At 47.2% G+C, this 15,640-nt stretch overlaps 1 protein-coding gene and 1 non-coding gene across 7 annotated transcripts in view; one reads left to right on the top strand and one right to left on the bottom strand.

Annotated features, from left to right (window-relative positions):
- Positions 1-925: 925 nt before the first annotated feature.
- Positions 926-1,055, bottom strand: LOC112300536 (small nucleolar RNA SNORA33). The gene has a single exon (XR_002974413.1). It is a non-coding gene; the product is annotated as a small nucleolar RNA SNORA33 (small nucleolar RNA).
- PKD2L1 (polycystin 2 like 1, transient receptor potential cation channel) overlaps positions 953-15,640 on the top strand; it is a 39,275-nt gene continuing 24,587 nt past the window's right edge. For 2 of the 6 annotated variants that reach the window (XM_053923568.1, XM_053923573.1), the window contains exons 1-3: positions 9,702-10,312; positions 11,551-11,829; positions 12,353-12,466. In XM_053923568.1, the coding sequence (XP_053779543.1) occupies positions 10,174-10,312; positions 11,551-11,829; positions 12,353-12,466 (532 nt within the window). In that variant the 5' untranslated portion in view covers positions 9,702-10,173. Of the gene's footprint in view, positions 1,032-2,634; positions 2,920-9,300; positions 9,560-9,701; positions 10,313-10,388; positions 10,847-11,550; positions 11,830-12,352; positions 12,467-15,640 lie in introns of those variants that run through there. The other 4 variants (XM_053923570.1, XM_053923571.1, XM_053923569.1 and 1 more) reach the window with 4 other exon arrangements.

The following is a 15,640-nucleotide window of genomic DNA, read 5'->3' on the forward strand; positions in this document are numbered from 1 at the left end:
CTCCAAGAGACAAATGAGCTAAAAGAAAAGTCTTCTTGCCCTGACTGAGCCAAAGTGGGGAGAGGAAAGGGTTGCCCCAGCTGCCTTTGTGGTCAGAGAGGTACACCCCCTTTGCTGCATTTTGTAGTTGCTCTAAGTGTCCTGAGGGAGGTCACAGCGGTCTTCCAGAAGTTCACGCCAGGGTACCCCTCTCTCCCATATGTGACCTTAGCCAATCCCTAGCCCTTCACCTCCTCACTCTGTCCCTTTCCTCTCCTCTTTCCCTCCCCACAAAGGCCCTGGCCAGAGCTCCCCGCCCCCCTTGCCCAAGGCAACCTTTCCCCAGCCATCTAGCCTCCTGCCTTGGGTAAGTACAGTCAGCCCACTCTACCCTGGCCTTCCCTTTGCCCGATAGCAACCTCTTCCCCAGCTGACGTCACCCCTGCTTTGCACTAATACAGCAATTGAGCAGGGCTCAGCAGGGTTGCAAGGTCCAGAGGGCAGCTGACTGTGTTCAGAGCCAAGCTTCTTTCTGTGTCCCAACCCTCCACCCACCCCTTCCCCAACTCCTCTAGCCTTTCCTGGCCAAGTTTCTGCTGCTCTTCCATTCTAACCTCTGAGCCAACTTATCCTCCCGGGGGTTGAGTGTTGACTGAGCCCTCCATATGCCCAGGGGAAAGTCAATCAATTCCCTCCTAACCCTGTAGGAGGGAGAACAGAGCCAGAGTTCTGGGCCCACCCCTGGGGAGCTCACGATCTCTAAAAGAAGCAGGACAAAGCACAATGGCCGACACAGCAGGATGGTATCTGATAACGGCAGAGGGTAAACATACCATATTAAGTGGGGTGCAGGTTTGCAGAAGAGTGAGGGGCCCTTGCTTATAGAGGGGCCCCTAGAGTTATGGGAAGAGAATGGGCTTGAAACATGCTTGATTAGCATTGTTTTTCTTTTAGCAATCTTCAGGGACCTAAATGACTTCAGTGTCTTTAAGGCTTGAAACACGGCTTTACTGTTGCCAGCTTTCTCCAGATTCCCGCAGAAACACATTCATGTAAGCAAACTCACTGGCTGGTTTTCACTTGACTTTTTTTTTTTTTACTTCTCATCTGAAGATATGTTTTTATTGATTTTAGAGAGAGTTTTTAGAGAGAGGAAGGGAGAGAAGGGGGGGAGAGAGAGAGAAACATCTATGTGAGAGAGAAACATTGATCCGTTGCCATCCATATGCATTCCGACTGGGGATCGAACCTAAAACCTACGTATGTGCCCTAACTGGGGATCGAACTCACAACCTTTTAGTGTACAGGAAAACATTCCAACCAACTGAGCCACCAGCCAGGGCTGGCGTTTTTTAAATGTCTACTTATGTGCTTTGACAATATTAATATTTACCCACATATTCACCCCTTTTTACAAGGCTCAGAAAGGTGTGCCAGCCTGGGGCTATTGGGGGGTGCTGTGTTGGGGCTGTATCAGGTACATCTGCTGGGTGTGTGGCAGGCACTTCAGAGGTTTTGTCTAGCAGGCTGTTCTGTCCGAGCACAGAAACGAACATGCTAGCTAGACAGTGGGAAGGAGAGTTGCTGGGTCCTGATCCTCCCGCTGTCCACCACTGCCGCCATGGCCCCACCCAGCTTCCATAAACCCTGGAACCTAGGGTCCTGGCCCATGGGCAGTTCCAGTCTGAAAGGCCCTTTGGGTCACCTCAGGGTATTTCCCTTCTACTCCACTCCCCACCTACCCCCACCTTTCTTCATCTCCATGCCCAAGAGAAGATAGGGAAAATCCCTCATTTGCTCTTAGATTCACCCAAGATGTAAAATATGATATGTAAGGTATAAAATAATGTCATCATGGTGGATTCCTAGCCTATTTCTCCTCTGTTCCCACACCAGTGGTTGGCTAGATTCCCTTTTAAAGGGAATGTATTTCTATTTCCCCAGGAGACTCTGGGTTTGCAATCTTAATTTGGCCCAGACATGCTCTTGCAGAATCCTTGGTTTCCCCATGTCACCCTTTCAAGCAGCAGCCCAGACAGCCAACTATGCGTCCTCCAAGCCTTTCTTTCGGCTGAGAACTGGCCAGGCGGAAAGAGGAGAGACAGCAGAGCCCTCAGCCCCTGGAACATCGGGGAGGCCCATGGGGGTATTGACCCAGTCAGTCCCTGACATGTGGGGTGCCCAGCAGTCTTCACCCCTAACACCTTCTTACCAAACCTCTGTTTTCCCCAGACAAATGCCAACTTCTTCTTCCTGGCCCCCAAGAGCTATTCCTTTGGACCACCTAGCAAAGCTATGGCTGCCCTATCATGTACTTGCCTTTGACTGAGGCCAAAACTTGGTACCAAGGGAGGGTTGTCTGAGATAGTGGGACTCCAGGGACGGGATGGGGCCTGGTGCTAGCCAGCTTCTTGTCAGGGTAGGTTGGCACCTGGACCTGTGGGTCAGGGCTGAAGACAACACCCCTCTAATCCCATTATGTCCTTCACATTTCAGGGCCTATAAGCAAGAAGGAACCCAAGGCAGAGTTATGGAAAGGCAGGGCTTGCTTGGGAAAGTGTGTGTACCTTGGCTCATCCAGAGGAGCAGGAACAGAGGTCAGATACAAGGGATGAGAGGAAGCTTGTTCTTTGGTCACTCGGGGAGGAAAGGGGAGAGGAGACTGAAATCAGCACATGAGGTGAGAGGTGGGGTTTAAATTGTCCCCCTCAGCGGTGGGGAGTACAGATGGCACTTGGTAGAGACTCCTGAGGGTCGAGGCTATCCCTTCTCCACTAGAAGGTGTGGAGGCCACAGGAATGGGCCTCACAGATCTCCACCCACCAGTGGAATAATTGACCAACAGCGTTCACCTGGGCCACACTTCCAGGTGAGCAGCCTGGGAACTTCCACGCCCTAGGAGCAGCCCAAGCAATAATGGAACTCGGCAGGGATACTAAGGTAGGACCTTCCTGGGAGACACAAAATTCCCCCAATGGTTTGTTTTGGTTCCCTGAGGGTCATGGCAAAACTTTCTTAGGCTAACGACATTGCAGAAATCCACCCGATTTTCCTACCTTCTCTCCTTTCATCAGACCGACATCATGGTCTGACAGTTCTCCCTGCCTCAATTGGCTCCCTGCCTGTTTTCTGTCACAGGTGTGCCTCCCACTAAAACCCTTGCACCATTATTCAGTCTTGGTGTGTGCTTCTCAGACGACCCGTATTAATAAACATAGAAAGGCAACTTCGAGATCTCCAGAATGATAAATACCCACGGCTTAAGACCTGTTAGCAGGGCCAGACATGAACCTTTAGAATTATCCAGAAGAAAAGAATAAGTAAGAGGAAGGAGCTGGGGATGGAAACGGTCCCTAAACTGAAGACCCTCTGAGCACACAGACCCCCAAACAGGTTCATCTGCTTTTTTTACTGACAAACAGGATAAAGGTCCTGCTGCCACCTGGTGGGTATTGTGGGCAAAGCACCTTTGCGGCTCCCATTCACTTTCGTGATTCTGCTCAGGAGGGTGAGAGTGGAGGATTTGTTCTGGTGTTTAGGGCACTCATTCTCCCTCATTTACAGCCTGAATTACAGGAATTTATTCCAAACTTTGCATCCAAAGTGTCCCTCCTTTAAATTCAGCACCATCATTGCACATATCTGTGAATATAATAAAAACCACTGAACTGTACAAATTGTAAATGGGTGAATTGTATAGTATGTGAATTATATCTTAATAAAGCTGTTCTTAAAAATCAGCACCAAAAGAGGAGTTGGAATGAATGGAGGTTTTTAGAACATGAAGATGAGAAAGGCTGATTTCAGTTTCTCAGGACACCCCCAAACAGATAGGCAAGAAGGTCACCTAGTGGGCATTCATTAAATAATTAATTACTTATGCAGGTAAATGGAGGCACTTCTTTCATTACCTCACCCCCATCCTTTAACTTCTACACCCCCAAATTGTCCAAATCAGGTCTTCTTACTTTCCAAGGTCACCTGAGAGATTCTAGTCTAAACATCCAAAGGCTTTTCTCAGAACCCTTGACCTTTTACCACCAGTTGTACTGACCATGACCAGCCCCTTCTTAAACCACTCCTCTGATTTTGTGTCTGAAAATCTTTGCATCTCCCCTTGCTATGACCCTTTCTCTCCTTTTCCAGCTCCTCTTCCTTCCCCCAACTCCTTAACTTCTCTTCTGTCTTTATTCAATCCTTTGGCCATCTCAGCTGTTCCTATGGCTCCAATAAATACCTCTAGCTACCAGATCCCCACCTCACTCTCCCTAGTCTTTATTACTCTCTCAAGCTCTAGCTCGTCATCTGAGTGTCCCATTAGCACTTTAGACTCAAAGATGCCTAAAGCTGAACTTATCACCTTCCTTCTGAAACCTGCTCATTTTGATCCTTTTCCCCCACCTCCTTTTCCTAGTATCACCATCCTTCCAGTTGTCTAGGCCTGAGGCCTTAGATCTACTTTGGCTTCCTCTGCCTTGTACCACACGTCCAATCAGGTGCTCATCCCAGCAGGTTTTACCTATGAGGCATCTCATATGTCTTCCCATTCATTTCTATTCTTATTTCCCCACCATAATTCAGATGGTCATTATCTGTCCCTAAATTAGCATAGCAACCTGCTAATTGATTTCCTTGCTTCTAATTTCCTCCCAAACCAGCCCATTCTATTGTCAGATTATTTTTCATAAAATATTGCTTTGATTTTATTATTCTCTTCAGAAGACTTCTTTGTCTTCCTCTTGCCTAATGAATTAAACGTCTGACATTTGAAGCCTTTCATATTTGCTTCTGCCCTGTCTCCAGGCTTTCCTATTCTCTAGCCAAAGTGGGAGTATTCTTCCAAAAGAGCACACAGTGTCCCCACCTGCCTGCCTGCACACACGCTGCTGTGTCTGTGTAGGTGACACAGAGGGAGTCGTTGTTCCTGTCGTCAGACAGACCTGTTTTGGAAGGTCTGACTTCACCCTAAGTTAACTCTCTGATCCTCAGTTGCTTCATTTGTAGATGGAAATAATAAAAACTGCCCCATAGGGTGGTGTGAGAATTAGCCGAGATAATGCAGTGTGTGGCATGGGGGCGGTTAATACATGGCAGCTATCCTTTACTTCTGTCTCTAAAATATTATCTACCCTTCAAAGTTCACCCCAATCAATGCCATTCCCTTCCAAATCCCTTTCTTGACTGTCCCTCTTCCAAACCCAGTCATCTTCCTTCCTCTGGAGCTCTGTTACATGCTGTACTTCTCCTTGTAGCTGTTTTCATGTTATTTTCACATTTCATCCATATTTCCCCCCGAATGTAATCTCCAAGGAAGTAGCAACCAATACAAAGTCTTGGAGCAAGCAGGTGATAAGTAAATCCATTGCGTAAATGGCTTCCATGTCAAGAAATGAACTGTGATGATTTCTTGCTGGCATGGGGATCTAGTGTTGTGGAAGTAACCAGCCAAGAGTTCTCTGAGTCTGAGATAAAACTGAACCACAAGTCTTTATGAATATAGCTCCTGACTACTGGCTTTTAAAAAATAATTATCTTTCTGAATATAAAAGTACTCATAACCATAGGAAAATACTAACAAAATAAAGAGCATCTGTAATCACACCACCCAGAGATACTACTACTGAATTATATATTCCTTAATACTAGCCTCTTTTTCTGTGCATCTACCTATAATATACACATAAAATTTGGATTCTATAGATGTATATGCCAGAATTTTTCACATAACATATGGGGAGCATTTTCTCATGATATTGAATATGATTTTAAAATGTTAATTTCTTCATAATAACCCATCACGTGAATGTATCCTAATTTATTTATTTTTTTTTCATTGTTACATACTCAAGCTTCTTCTTATTTAGCTTTTTAAGACACTTTTTATCAATTATGCTGATAGACATATCTGGATAAATTTCTAGATTTAGGATTAAAGGGCTGGTGGAATTTTTAAAGGAAAGTTCTTCGTTCTGAATCTCTGTTCATGAAATTAAAATTTTTTTCTGAAGTATAGTTGACCTTTATTGAGGTATGATTGACATACAAAAGATTGTATATATTTAATGTGTAAAACTTGAGTTTGGAGATAAAAACATGTGCAAAACCATCACCGCAGGAAATTTGTAATCAATATGGCAGCTCACTTTGCTACTCTAACTCTCTTATTAATTTCTCTTTCTTTTCCAGGTATTGAAGAGGTAACTAACTTCAGGAGTAAAAATGTGGTTGGATTCCACTTCTTAAAAAAAAAAAAATCTAATGCTACCCTGGCCCATGTGGCTCAGTTGGTTGGGCTTTGTCTTGCAAAGTGAAAGGTCACCAGTTTGATTCCTGCCTGGGATGCATGCCTGGGTTGTGGGTTTGTTCAGTCCCCTCGGGTCAGGGAGGCAGCCCGTCAATGTTTCTCTCTCACATTGATGTTTCTCACCCTCTCTTTCTTCCTCCCCTTCCCTTTCTAAAAACTAAATAAATAATTTTTTGAAAACATAGAATCGAATGCAAGTGTTCAAGCTTAGCTCATACAACACAAAGACCTAAGACCACTCCTTAAGTCTTAACATGCTTTGCAGGGCTGTGCCTTTCTCCTCGTTTGGTCCTTTAACTCAGTCTGTTCCCGTGTGTACGTCAGCAGTGAGACATTTTTTAATCTCAGAAAACCTTGCACCAAAAGGACAAGAAGGGGGAAGAGAGGTCGAAATGACTATTTCATTCCTCACTAGCCTCAGAAATTCAGGTTTCCTGCTGCATGTCCTCGCAGCGTCCCGTTCTTCTCCCTTGAGGAACTTCTTATGATTATAAATTCTGTGTGTATTTGTTTAGTGCTGGTCTTCTTTAGCAGAATGTAAATTCCTGCTTCATCCCGAGAGGTAAGCATAGTCCCAACCATCTAGCTGGCATACAGTAAATATCAGTGGAATGAGGGCTCAGGATAGAAAAATGTGTGTCTCCCGTAATGAGGCCCTCAGAGGCTGGGACAAGAAGGTGTCTTGGGCCACCGTCCTAAGACCCTGACGTGCTGCTGGAAGGGTGAGCACCAGAGGGTTCTGCCCCAGTGCTCCAATCTCCCCTCTTCACAAGGTCATTCAGTCAACCATGCCTCGTGTGAAATTTGGTGAGTGGCTCTGAGGGAATCGCATTCTCTCAGGTCCTCTTCCCCAAGCCTGTCTGTCATATGCCTCCTTTCCTCCCTCTTTCTTCCTAGCTGGGTATCTCAAACTCACATGGAGCTCTTTCCTTCTCCATGCTGCCCCTCCTGCAGGTGGCCTGACTAACACTCAACACAGGCTACAGACTCTGGTTGCCACAGCTGCGCCTTGCTGGGGGATTACCTGGGGACCATGTGCTTATTCCCGTCTGGACTACACTCAGAGAGGGGACATGGTCATGGCCTCTGACCCACATTTCCGGGCAACTGAAGACTAATGTCCTCATTTTTTATTGATGGCATCGTTGGTTTCTCACCACGTGGGTTTGATTGGTTCCCTCTACCTGTCCAATCTTCTGTAGAAGGCATAGACAAATGGACACAGATGTCCAGGAGGGTCTTCCAGAAATGGGAGGAAAGCTGAGGGTCTCATTCAGAAAGGTTCTCTTTGGAGAGATGGAAGATGCAAATAGCATCCTAGCAAGACTTGTGAACCTGGGGAAAGAGGTAAAAGGCTAAAGTGAGTCATTTTGATTGGGGGTGAGTGGGTTACCTACAGTCTCTCTTTGAGGTCCCTGATGAGATAGAACAAAATGCCATTTTCTTGGCTTCCTGGGTTGGAACAGCTGCAGTAGGACTTCATTCGCTCAAGCCTTCTGGTGGATCTTTCTTGTCCCTTCTGGTGCCTTGAGAAGCAAGGGCTTGTGGAGGCCCCTGGTGCAGTGCTGGGGTGTTTGTTACATAAAGACAGGTAGGGCAGGACTCTCTGGGGCTTAGCCAACTGAGGTCTGCTTGCTTGGCCCACCATGTTTGTTGCTGAAAACTTGGGCTACTCAAATTTCAGAATGTTTGTTATGCAGGTGACTCTGGTGGTATATTAGTGAAGGTTAAGCTCTTACATGTAGGGTTCTTTCTTATAGATAAATGATTTCCAATGTCTTTCTTTGAGAATCATTGCCAAAGTGAGCCTTTATTACTTATAGAGTGTGTCCTATTGTTTATGTTTATTGTTGTGAAAAAGGTTGAGAGTCACTAGGTGGAATACAGAAAGTGGTTTGCAGCTTGCTTCTCCCTGTAGAATCTGGACAGCAAATTACTCCAAGATTCCTTCCTCTATTAAGGATGTCCAACCTTTTGGCATCTCTAGGCCACACTGGAAGAAGAGTTGTCTTGGGCCACACATTATATACACGAACACTAACAAAAACTGGTGAGCAAAAAAAAAAAAGGGGGGGGTTTAAGTAAATTTACAATTTTGTGTTGAGCCGAATTCATAGCCATCCTGATCCCCATGCAGCCCGTAGGCTGCGGGTTGGACACCCCTGCTAGAATATGGGAGGTGCCTTATCCCAGGGGAACTATATGGCGAACTTACAGGGAGATGAAGCACAGATTTTCATCCTACAGACTTTGCTATCTCTGGGCTCTGTGTCAGGGCCTAGTAGATCTGAATAGCACTGAAGAATAGTCTGGCTGGGGCGGGCATTGTACGACAAGGGAGTGTGCTGGTGGCCGAAATGGGGTGATTCTCTTCTCAGCATATGAACTAGGATAGCACGTGACCAAAAAATGTATCCCAATGAAGCAAAGTGACCAAGGCACCAAGTGGGATAAGAGCCATCATGATTAAAAGGTCTTTTTGTTCTGATGGGCAACAAGTGGTTATAAAACTCTTCTCGGAGGTGCTTTCCTGCCAGGACTTATGTAATAATACACTCCAGCTGAAATGCCCTCCTTCCATTTCTCTGATATCAGCTGAAGTGGGTCCTGGGACTCTTGTACCTCTGGGAAAATAACAACAGAGTCCTGGGTGAAGGTATATGCCTTAAGCCTGAACTGCTGTGCATGGGGGGAATGCACAAGGATGGATGCTATGGTAAGAAAAATTTGTTTTGTGCTTTATAGTACGCTGTTTACAAAGACTTCTGTGTTCTACTGTTTTAATCCCAAAACAGTCCTGAAGGTCAGCAGGGAAGGCTTTATTATCAACACTTTGCAGAGGGGTAAACTAAGCCTCAAAAGGGACTTGGCCGGAAACAGACAGTCAGTAAAGTGCTGAGCCAAGAGTTACACCCAGGAGTTTTGGTTTCAAGTTCAAGTCGCTTGGGGTTTGCTGAACTGGTAAAAGGCAGCCTGAGCCATTGGACTCCTCTGAAATCAGTTGTCCTCTTTAATAGGGTATGGTCACACAAAAAAGTCCAGTGCCAGAAGAAGCTTGACATGGAGAATTGCTGGACATAAAATCATCATGAGATCCCACTTGATTACAACATTAACGACTTCTTGAGTAAGACTAAATGTGCTTGAAATAAAGAGTATTTTTTGAGAATATTTCTCAAGCTATGTTATATAACTTGTGCTCCCAGGGGCGGTATGGGTTGATCCACCCACATGGAGAATGCTCAAGACTGAGCAGAGAAAAGCAACATTGTCCAGGTGAGTGACCATAAATTAAAGCAGTCCAGCTCTGGCCATCAGCTCTCAGGAGTACAGGACCTGTCATATGATGAACCTGTCATAGAATGAGTTCACCCAACGCCCCCTCAGAATAAAAAATACACCAAAGACATCAGAAACCATCTCCTATGCCTCTCCCCACTTCTGTGGACTGTACTGCTAGCTTCCTCACCCTGTCCATTACCCCTGTCCCAATGTTCAGTTTTGCAAGCCAGGGGTCCTTTTGCAATTGTTGAAAAGCTTGTGGGTAAGAGGCACAAAATCAGCTGATTTTACACAAAATGGTCAATACTGGCACAATTCCTTATTTTTTGTCTTTTCAAAGAAAACAAGCACCATGGAATGTGTCTCACTAGCCAGTAAAGTAGAGAGATGGGAACCCCTCCATCTTGGAAGGCCCACAGAGAGGCCTTAGCTGCCGCCCAGGTAGAGTTAGTTCCCTTAACAGTGCCTGGGCTGGGGCAGGAGATCCAGACAGCAGACCCAGTGGGAGGACAGCCGTTGCTTTTTCAGCCCTGTTTCAGATGTTCGGGGGCACTTATATATCTGGGGGCTGAACCCAGCCCTGGGTTGTCTGGCATCAGGAACTCTTTATGGGGACATTCAGGACTGGTGACTTGCACCAAGCTGATGTTTTACTGAGTGTGAAACTGGAGGGCTCCAGGCCAGTGCACAGATGGGGAGCCAGGAATCGGAGAAAGGGCAGCCCCTGCTCCAGCCATCAAGACAGAGGTAACCATCTGCCCTTGTGGGGCCAGCCCCATTCTGGGCCACAGCCCACAGTGGTTTGTGAGCCAGGGCAGGTTATCAGAGGCAGGAGCTGGGCATAGTCAGACATGTGCCTGAGGGCTCGTGGCAGGGTTTAAATTCAGAGGCCCGAGACTAGAAAGAGTGCAGATCAGTCCTAGTACCTCTCATATTTCTGTTTTGTTCTCATGCTTGTGGTTCCAGGTCCAGTACTAAGCAGAGCCACAAGATAAGGTTGTCAGCTGAGCTGGGTCCAGAAATCCCCTCCCCTTATGGAGTCCCAAGTCACCCCGTCCTTGCCCTTTGCTCTCTGATTTGTCCTTCCCATCAGGGCTCAGCCTCTTCCCCAGGCTGAGCCCCACACCTTCAAGGAGGACCTTTCTATTGGTATAGCTCACTCCAAGCCACGAACATAGCTGGGAAACGGGACTTTATATCATGACCTCAGAAAAAAGGATACAGTCTGAAACTGCAGACCTTCTCCCCTCCTCATCAGCAGTCGGAGCCCCTGCCCCTTAGGTATCTGAAACAGGGGTCCTCCTGCCACTGTCCCTTACCCCAGCAATGGGGTGAAGTGAGGGAGGGGAGGTCCCTTTCTGCACCCCACAGGGGACAGCTCAAGGTGAGACAGTAAACCCCCCCCAGACACCACTGGCTGAGCCTGGTAGGGAGGCAGCACTTTTCAGTCTCCCTGGCCTCGGTCCCCACCCCAATCTATGTCGGCTCTTTCAGGGGCTTTTAGTGGAAATGAGCTCAGACTGGCAAGGGAGTCTGCAAGCCTCCTCTCCTCCCAGCTCCTCCCACCGCTCTTTCATCACCTCTTCAGTCTCACTTGACTCAGGACCATCCCTCCATCAGGCTCTGTCTGCAAACAGCTCTCCCCTCTCTTTAGCACTCACCTCTTTCACCCCCTTCCCCCACCCCACCCCCACCTGTCCACAGCATCCTCCCTTCCCCTTCTCTTTCTCCCTGGTCAAATCCCTGCCTCACAGCACCATCCCACCCCTTTCTTCTTGTCTCCACAGCAGAAGGGAGAGAAAGAGAGCTCCTGGTAGGATTGATGGTCATTCCCCATCCCCTCCTCCTCATCTGTTCTCTCCCCCAAGCGGACAGAGCCCCCTACAAAAGGCAGGAGCAGAGGCCGTGCAAGACCAGCTGCTCTCAGACTCCCTTTGCCTTCTACTGGCTTGGCTGGGCTGGGCCTTTGCTCCCTCTTTCTCCAGGTGAGAGTGGATACCTGAGGTGTCAGGTCCCCCACTTATTCCCCATGAGCACTGTGGAAAGTCCCGAGGGGCAGGAGCTGCAAAATCTGGGGAGAGAAGCCTGGGACAACCCTGCCTACAGTGGCCCTCCCTCCCCACATGGGACGCTGAGGATCTGCACCATCTCCAGTGGGGTGTGCCCCCAGCCCCAGCCCAAGAAGCCTGAAGACAGACCCCAGGAGAAGGCACACAGGATCCTGGTGTCCAGCTGCTGCCTCCAGATTTGTCGAGGCATCAGAGGTAGCTGGTGGGGGGTTGGGGATGGGGGGACGGTTCTCCTAGGATACTGGAGTCAGGAGAAGGAGTCACCAAAAGCTGGGGTTTTTTGGTGGGGATGGGGGAATGTGATCTGAAAAAGAGGTGGCATCTCCATGTCCCTTTGAGGTGTGTGAACCTCCTGTGTAGAGCTGCAGGCCCTGGAACACAGAAGCCAGTCTGTGTTGCCCAGAGGGAAGCCTGGCAAGGTCATCACTTGGGAGCCCAGAGGGGTGTGTGGGAGCTAGTTTGAGGAAAGACATGGATGTGATGATGCTTTAGATGGCCCCATCTGGAACAAGTGCCTCCTTTCCATGCCTTCACTCAGGGCCTTTGATGAAGGAGGGGAGGCATGGTTAGAGCAGCTAGATTCAGCCAAGGGATCAGGTGATGGGTGAGGAATGGGGCTGGAGTGGAAGAGAGAGTAAAATCTAGGGACTGATGGGTGGGGATAACTGGGAGGGCCCCTGCTATTGGAGATCCTGGGCACCTCTCCAATGCCCCTTAGGACTTTGGGGAACAACCCTGACTGAGAACACAGCTGAGAACCGGGAACTTTATGTCAAGACCACCCTGCGGGAGCTTCTGGTGTACATCGTCTTCCTGGTGGACATCTGCCTCTGTGAGTAACAACTGTCTCTGTGCACAGTAACAGCTGTCTGTCGGAAGCATGTGTGTGTGCAACATCTGTGCCCATACTTCTGCAGGCAGCATCTGTGTGAGCAGGCTGTGTCCTGGGACCTTGATATCGATAATAAAATTCTATGTATTGCCTATTAGAAAGGTGTTAGTAGAAGTCACTTTGTCTAGAGTTACAAGGGGAACCCAGTTTTTAAATTCAAGCTCCTGACACCCACTCAGCAGCCACTGTTTCCTATTGGCAGGTGGAAGTTTTTACCCTTCTGTAAAGAGTGGAAGACTACTCCTTTCTGTTTCGAAATACATACTTTGGTGGGTTTCACATAGTTATTATACTATGTCTGTTCCACATTTCTTCAGAGGCAGGATGAAAAAGGTTCAGCAGGTCTTAGGGCTCATATCCCTGACAAAAGGGTTGGTGATGCACATGATGTGGTGATGGTCAGTGCAGGTAAGGTTCTCCCCGGTGAGGGACGACCATGCCATAGGCATTGAGGGAAAACGCGAAGCTCTAGCTACAGACAACAAACTCGGAAGACTTGGTCTCCAGGTTGGCAGAAGCCAGTGAAAAGGTAGAATGGTGAACCATGAAAAGATACAAAGAACTGTAGATAATAATAAAGTTGGACCTAACAGATTCTATAAGGCCTACAGACAGATAAGTGTGCTTTGTACTCAGGTAGTTACTTCTTCAAACACTTGGACAACAAGTGCCGTTTAGCTAGTTCCATAGAATTGTATGTGTGTGTGCGCTGATTCAAAGCTACAGCTTGGATCATACGACTAAGGTAGCTCCCTTACCAGGTGGACTTACTCCCCACAGAAGCTCTGTGTTTTTAGGATGCATGATTCTTTCCAAAGTGGAATCTGAAGGTCTGATAACATCAGTCTTGATGGAAAATTTTGTTATCTTTGTGAGCCACCCACATTTGTGTTTTCCCTGTAGGAAAGTTGAGCAGAAAGCATGTACATCTGACTGTACTCTGTTGAAACTCGCTGCATGGGGACAGGGGAGGCAATTCTGAGTGTTTACTGTGGGCCGTCAAGCATGGACTGAGAAGAGACAGTGCATGTGGGGAACAATGGTCAACCCAGTGTGCATTTTGGGGGACCCATTTGATTCCTTTCAGCAAACGACTGTCACAAATGTATTTGCTGACATACTCATTTTTTGTTTTCACCATCTGCTAGGAAGGACTGTTCCTCTTCTTTTTCAGATCTCATGACAGCAGCTGAAACCCATAGGCAGGGCCTTTCTCTATGAATGATTTGAAGGTCTATATTCCAGGTTAGCCTTTGGAGCAAGACTGGGAGCTTTCTAGCTCCCCAGAGTTCCAGTGAACCACTTTTGACCCCTCTGCAAGGGGCTGGAAGGGGCGGATGCGTGGGTTCTGAAAGCCCAGAGGTCCCATCTACCCATGTTCTCCACTTTTTGAGATCTCAATGCACTGCTGAATGCTACGTTGCCTGTGATTTCCCAAAGCCTGAGTCAGAGACGCAGTCCCATAATTACAGAACCCTTGAGATTTAGAGGTCATCAAGTTTAAGGATGCAAAAATCCCTTCTCCGTGGCCCCGCCTATAGTGCTGTATCAAGTGTCAAACCAGCCCTATTCTGGGGAGTATCCATGGGGATCTCACTGATTCCTGGGGAATCCGTTTCACTGCTGGGCAGCTCTATTTCCATTCATCCATAGAGCCCCATCCTCTGGGCCAGATTTTGGACTGAGGGATACAGAGATGACTGATTCTTGGACTGTTCAGGGGTCTACCTTCTCCTTTTAGAACTTCCTCTCTTGAGCCATTTACTTCCATGTTACTCTCTGAAGCCTTAGTGGGTTCAAGGTCTGATGCTTCCAATTGTCAGCTGTGTGATCGGGGGCAAGGTTGCTAACCTCGCTTAGGATTGGATAATAATCCTACCCACCTAACAATATTGTTGTAAAGGTTAAATAAAGTGGCCCGCTAATATGCTTAGTGCAGTGCCTAGCACATGATACACAAAACCTACTATTGTTTTCAACTCACAGCAGACACTATAAAGCTGTATGCCGTGCCCTGAGCCCAACAAGCAATGGAGGGTGATGGAGAATTAACCCGATACCTTTAAACCTCTGAAAACCTCCAGCTCCTATGGAGTTGGGCTCTTAGTAAAGACCTTGAAACCACTACATTACCTGAAAATGTGCCATTCACTGCTTTTGACATTGAGAATTCCCTGTCCACAAAGTGCCAGCCCTCTCAAGAACTTTCTTACGAAAAAGAAACCGGAGGCTTTCACATCCTGATGGTTCCATTAGCCCCAGAGTACTAGCAGTAGCTTCCTGGCCCCATCCTCGGCAGGCCCTTTCCTTTTTCTGGCAAATCTTCAGACAACGTCCAGTCTTGGGCATGGTCACAGTAGGGCTACTTTGGCGCTCTCCAAGGTACTGACCACCCGTCGCTGGCATCCTATCACCTTGTCAGTCTCCCTGAACTTGGGCCATCTGCAAGTAAATAAACTATGCGTTCTAGTGAGGACGATATAGCCCCTAAGGGGGATGAAAATAGTTTCTTCAAGAGCAAAAAACCTTAGGTTTTACAATAGTTTTTGGCCAAAGTTTTTTACAATGCTTCTAGACTGGTTGTAAAAAACTACCTTTCAAGGAAGAAGCCAATGAAAAGGCTACATGCTGAATGATTCTAACTACATGATATTCTGGAAAAGGCAAAACTATGAGGACAGCCATTGCCATGGGTCAAGGGAGGGAGAAATGAATAGACGGATCATAGAGGATTTTTAGGGTAGTGAAACTACTTGTGTGATGCTATGATGATGGATACAGGTTGAACTTTTGTCAAAACCCTGACAAACTCTGAGTGAACTCTGATTTAAAAACTATGGACTCCAGGTGATAATGATGTAGGTTCACGGATTGTAACAAACGTGCCCCCCTGGTACAGGTTTGATATTGGAGGAGGCTGTGTTAAATAGGGGCAAAGGGTGTATAGGAAATCTCCACAACTCCCATGAAATTCTGCCTTGAACCAAAACTGTTGAAAAGGTAAAGTCTATTTTAAAAATACCTCCCAAGGTTCGTAGTCAGCTCCACATACAGGGCTCATGTCATTTGAGCAGCATCCACTTCTGACATTAGGCCCTTAGGTTAAGGCATTTT

The sequence above is a fragment of the Desmodus rotundus genome, chromosome 4, assembly GCF_022682495.2.
Source record: "Desmodus rotundus isolate HL8 chromosome 4, HLdesRot8A.1, whole genome shotgun sequence".
NCBI lineage: Eukaryota > Metazoa > Chordata > Mammalia > Chiroptera > Phyllostomidae > Desmodus > Desmodus rotundus.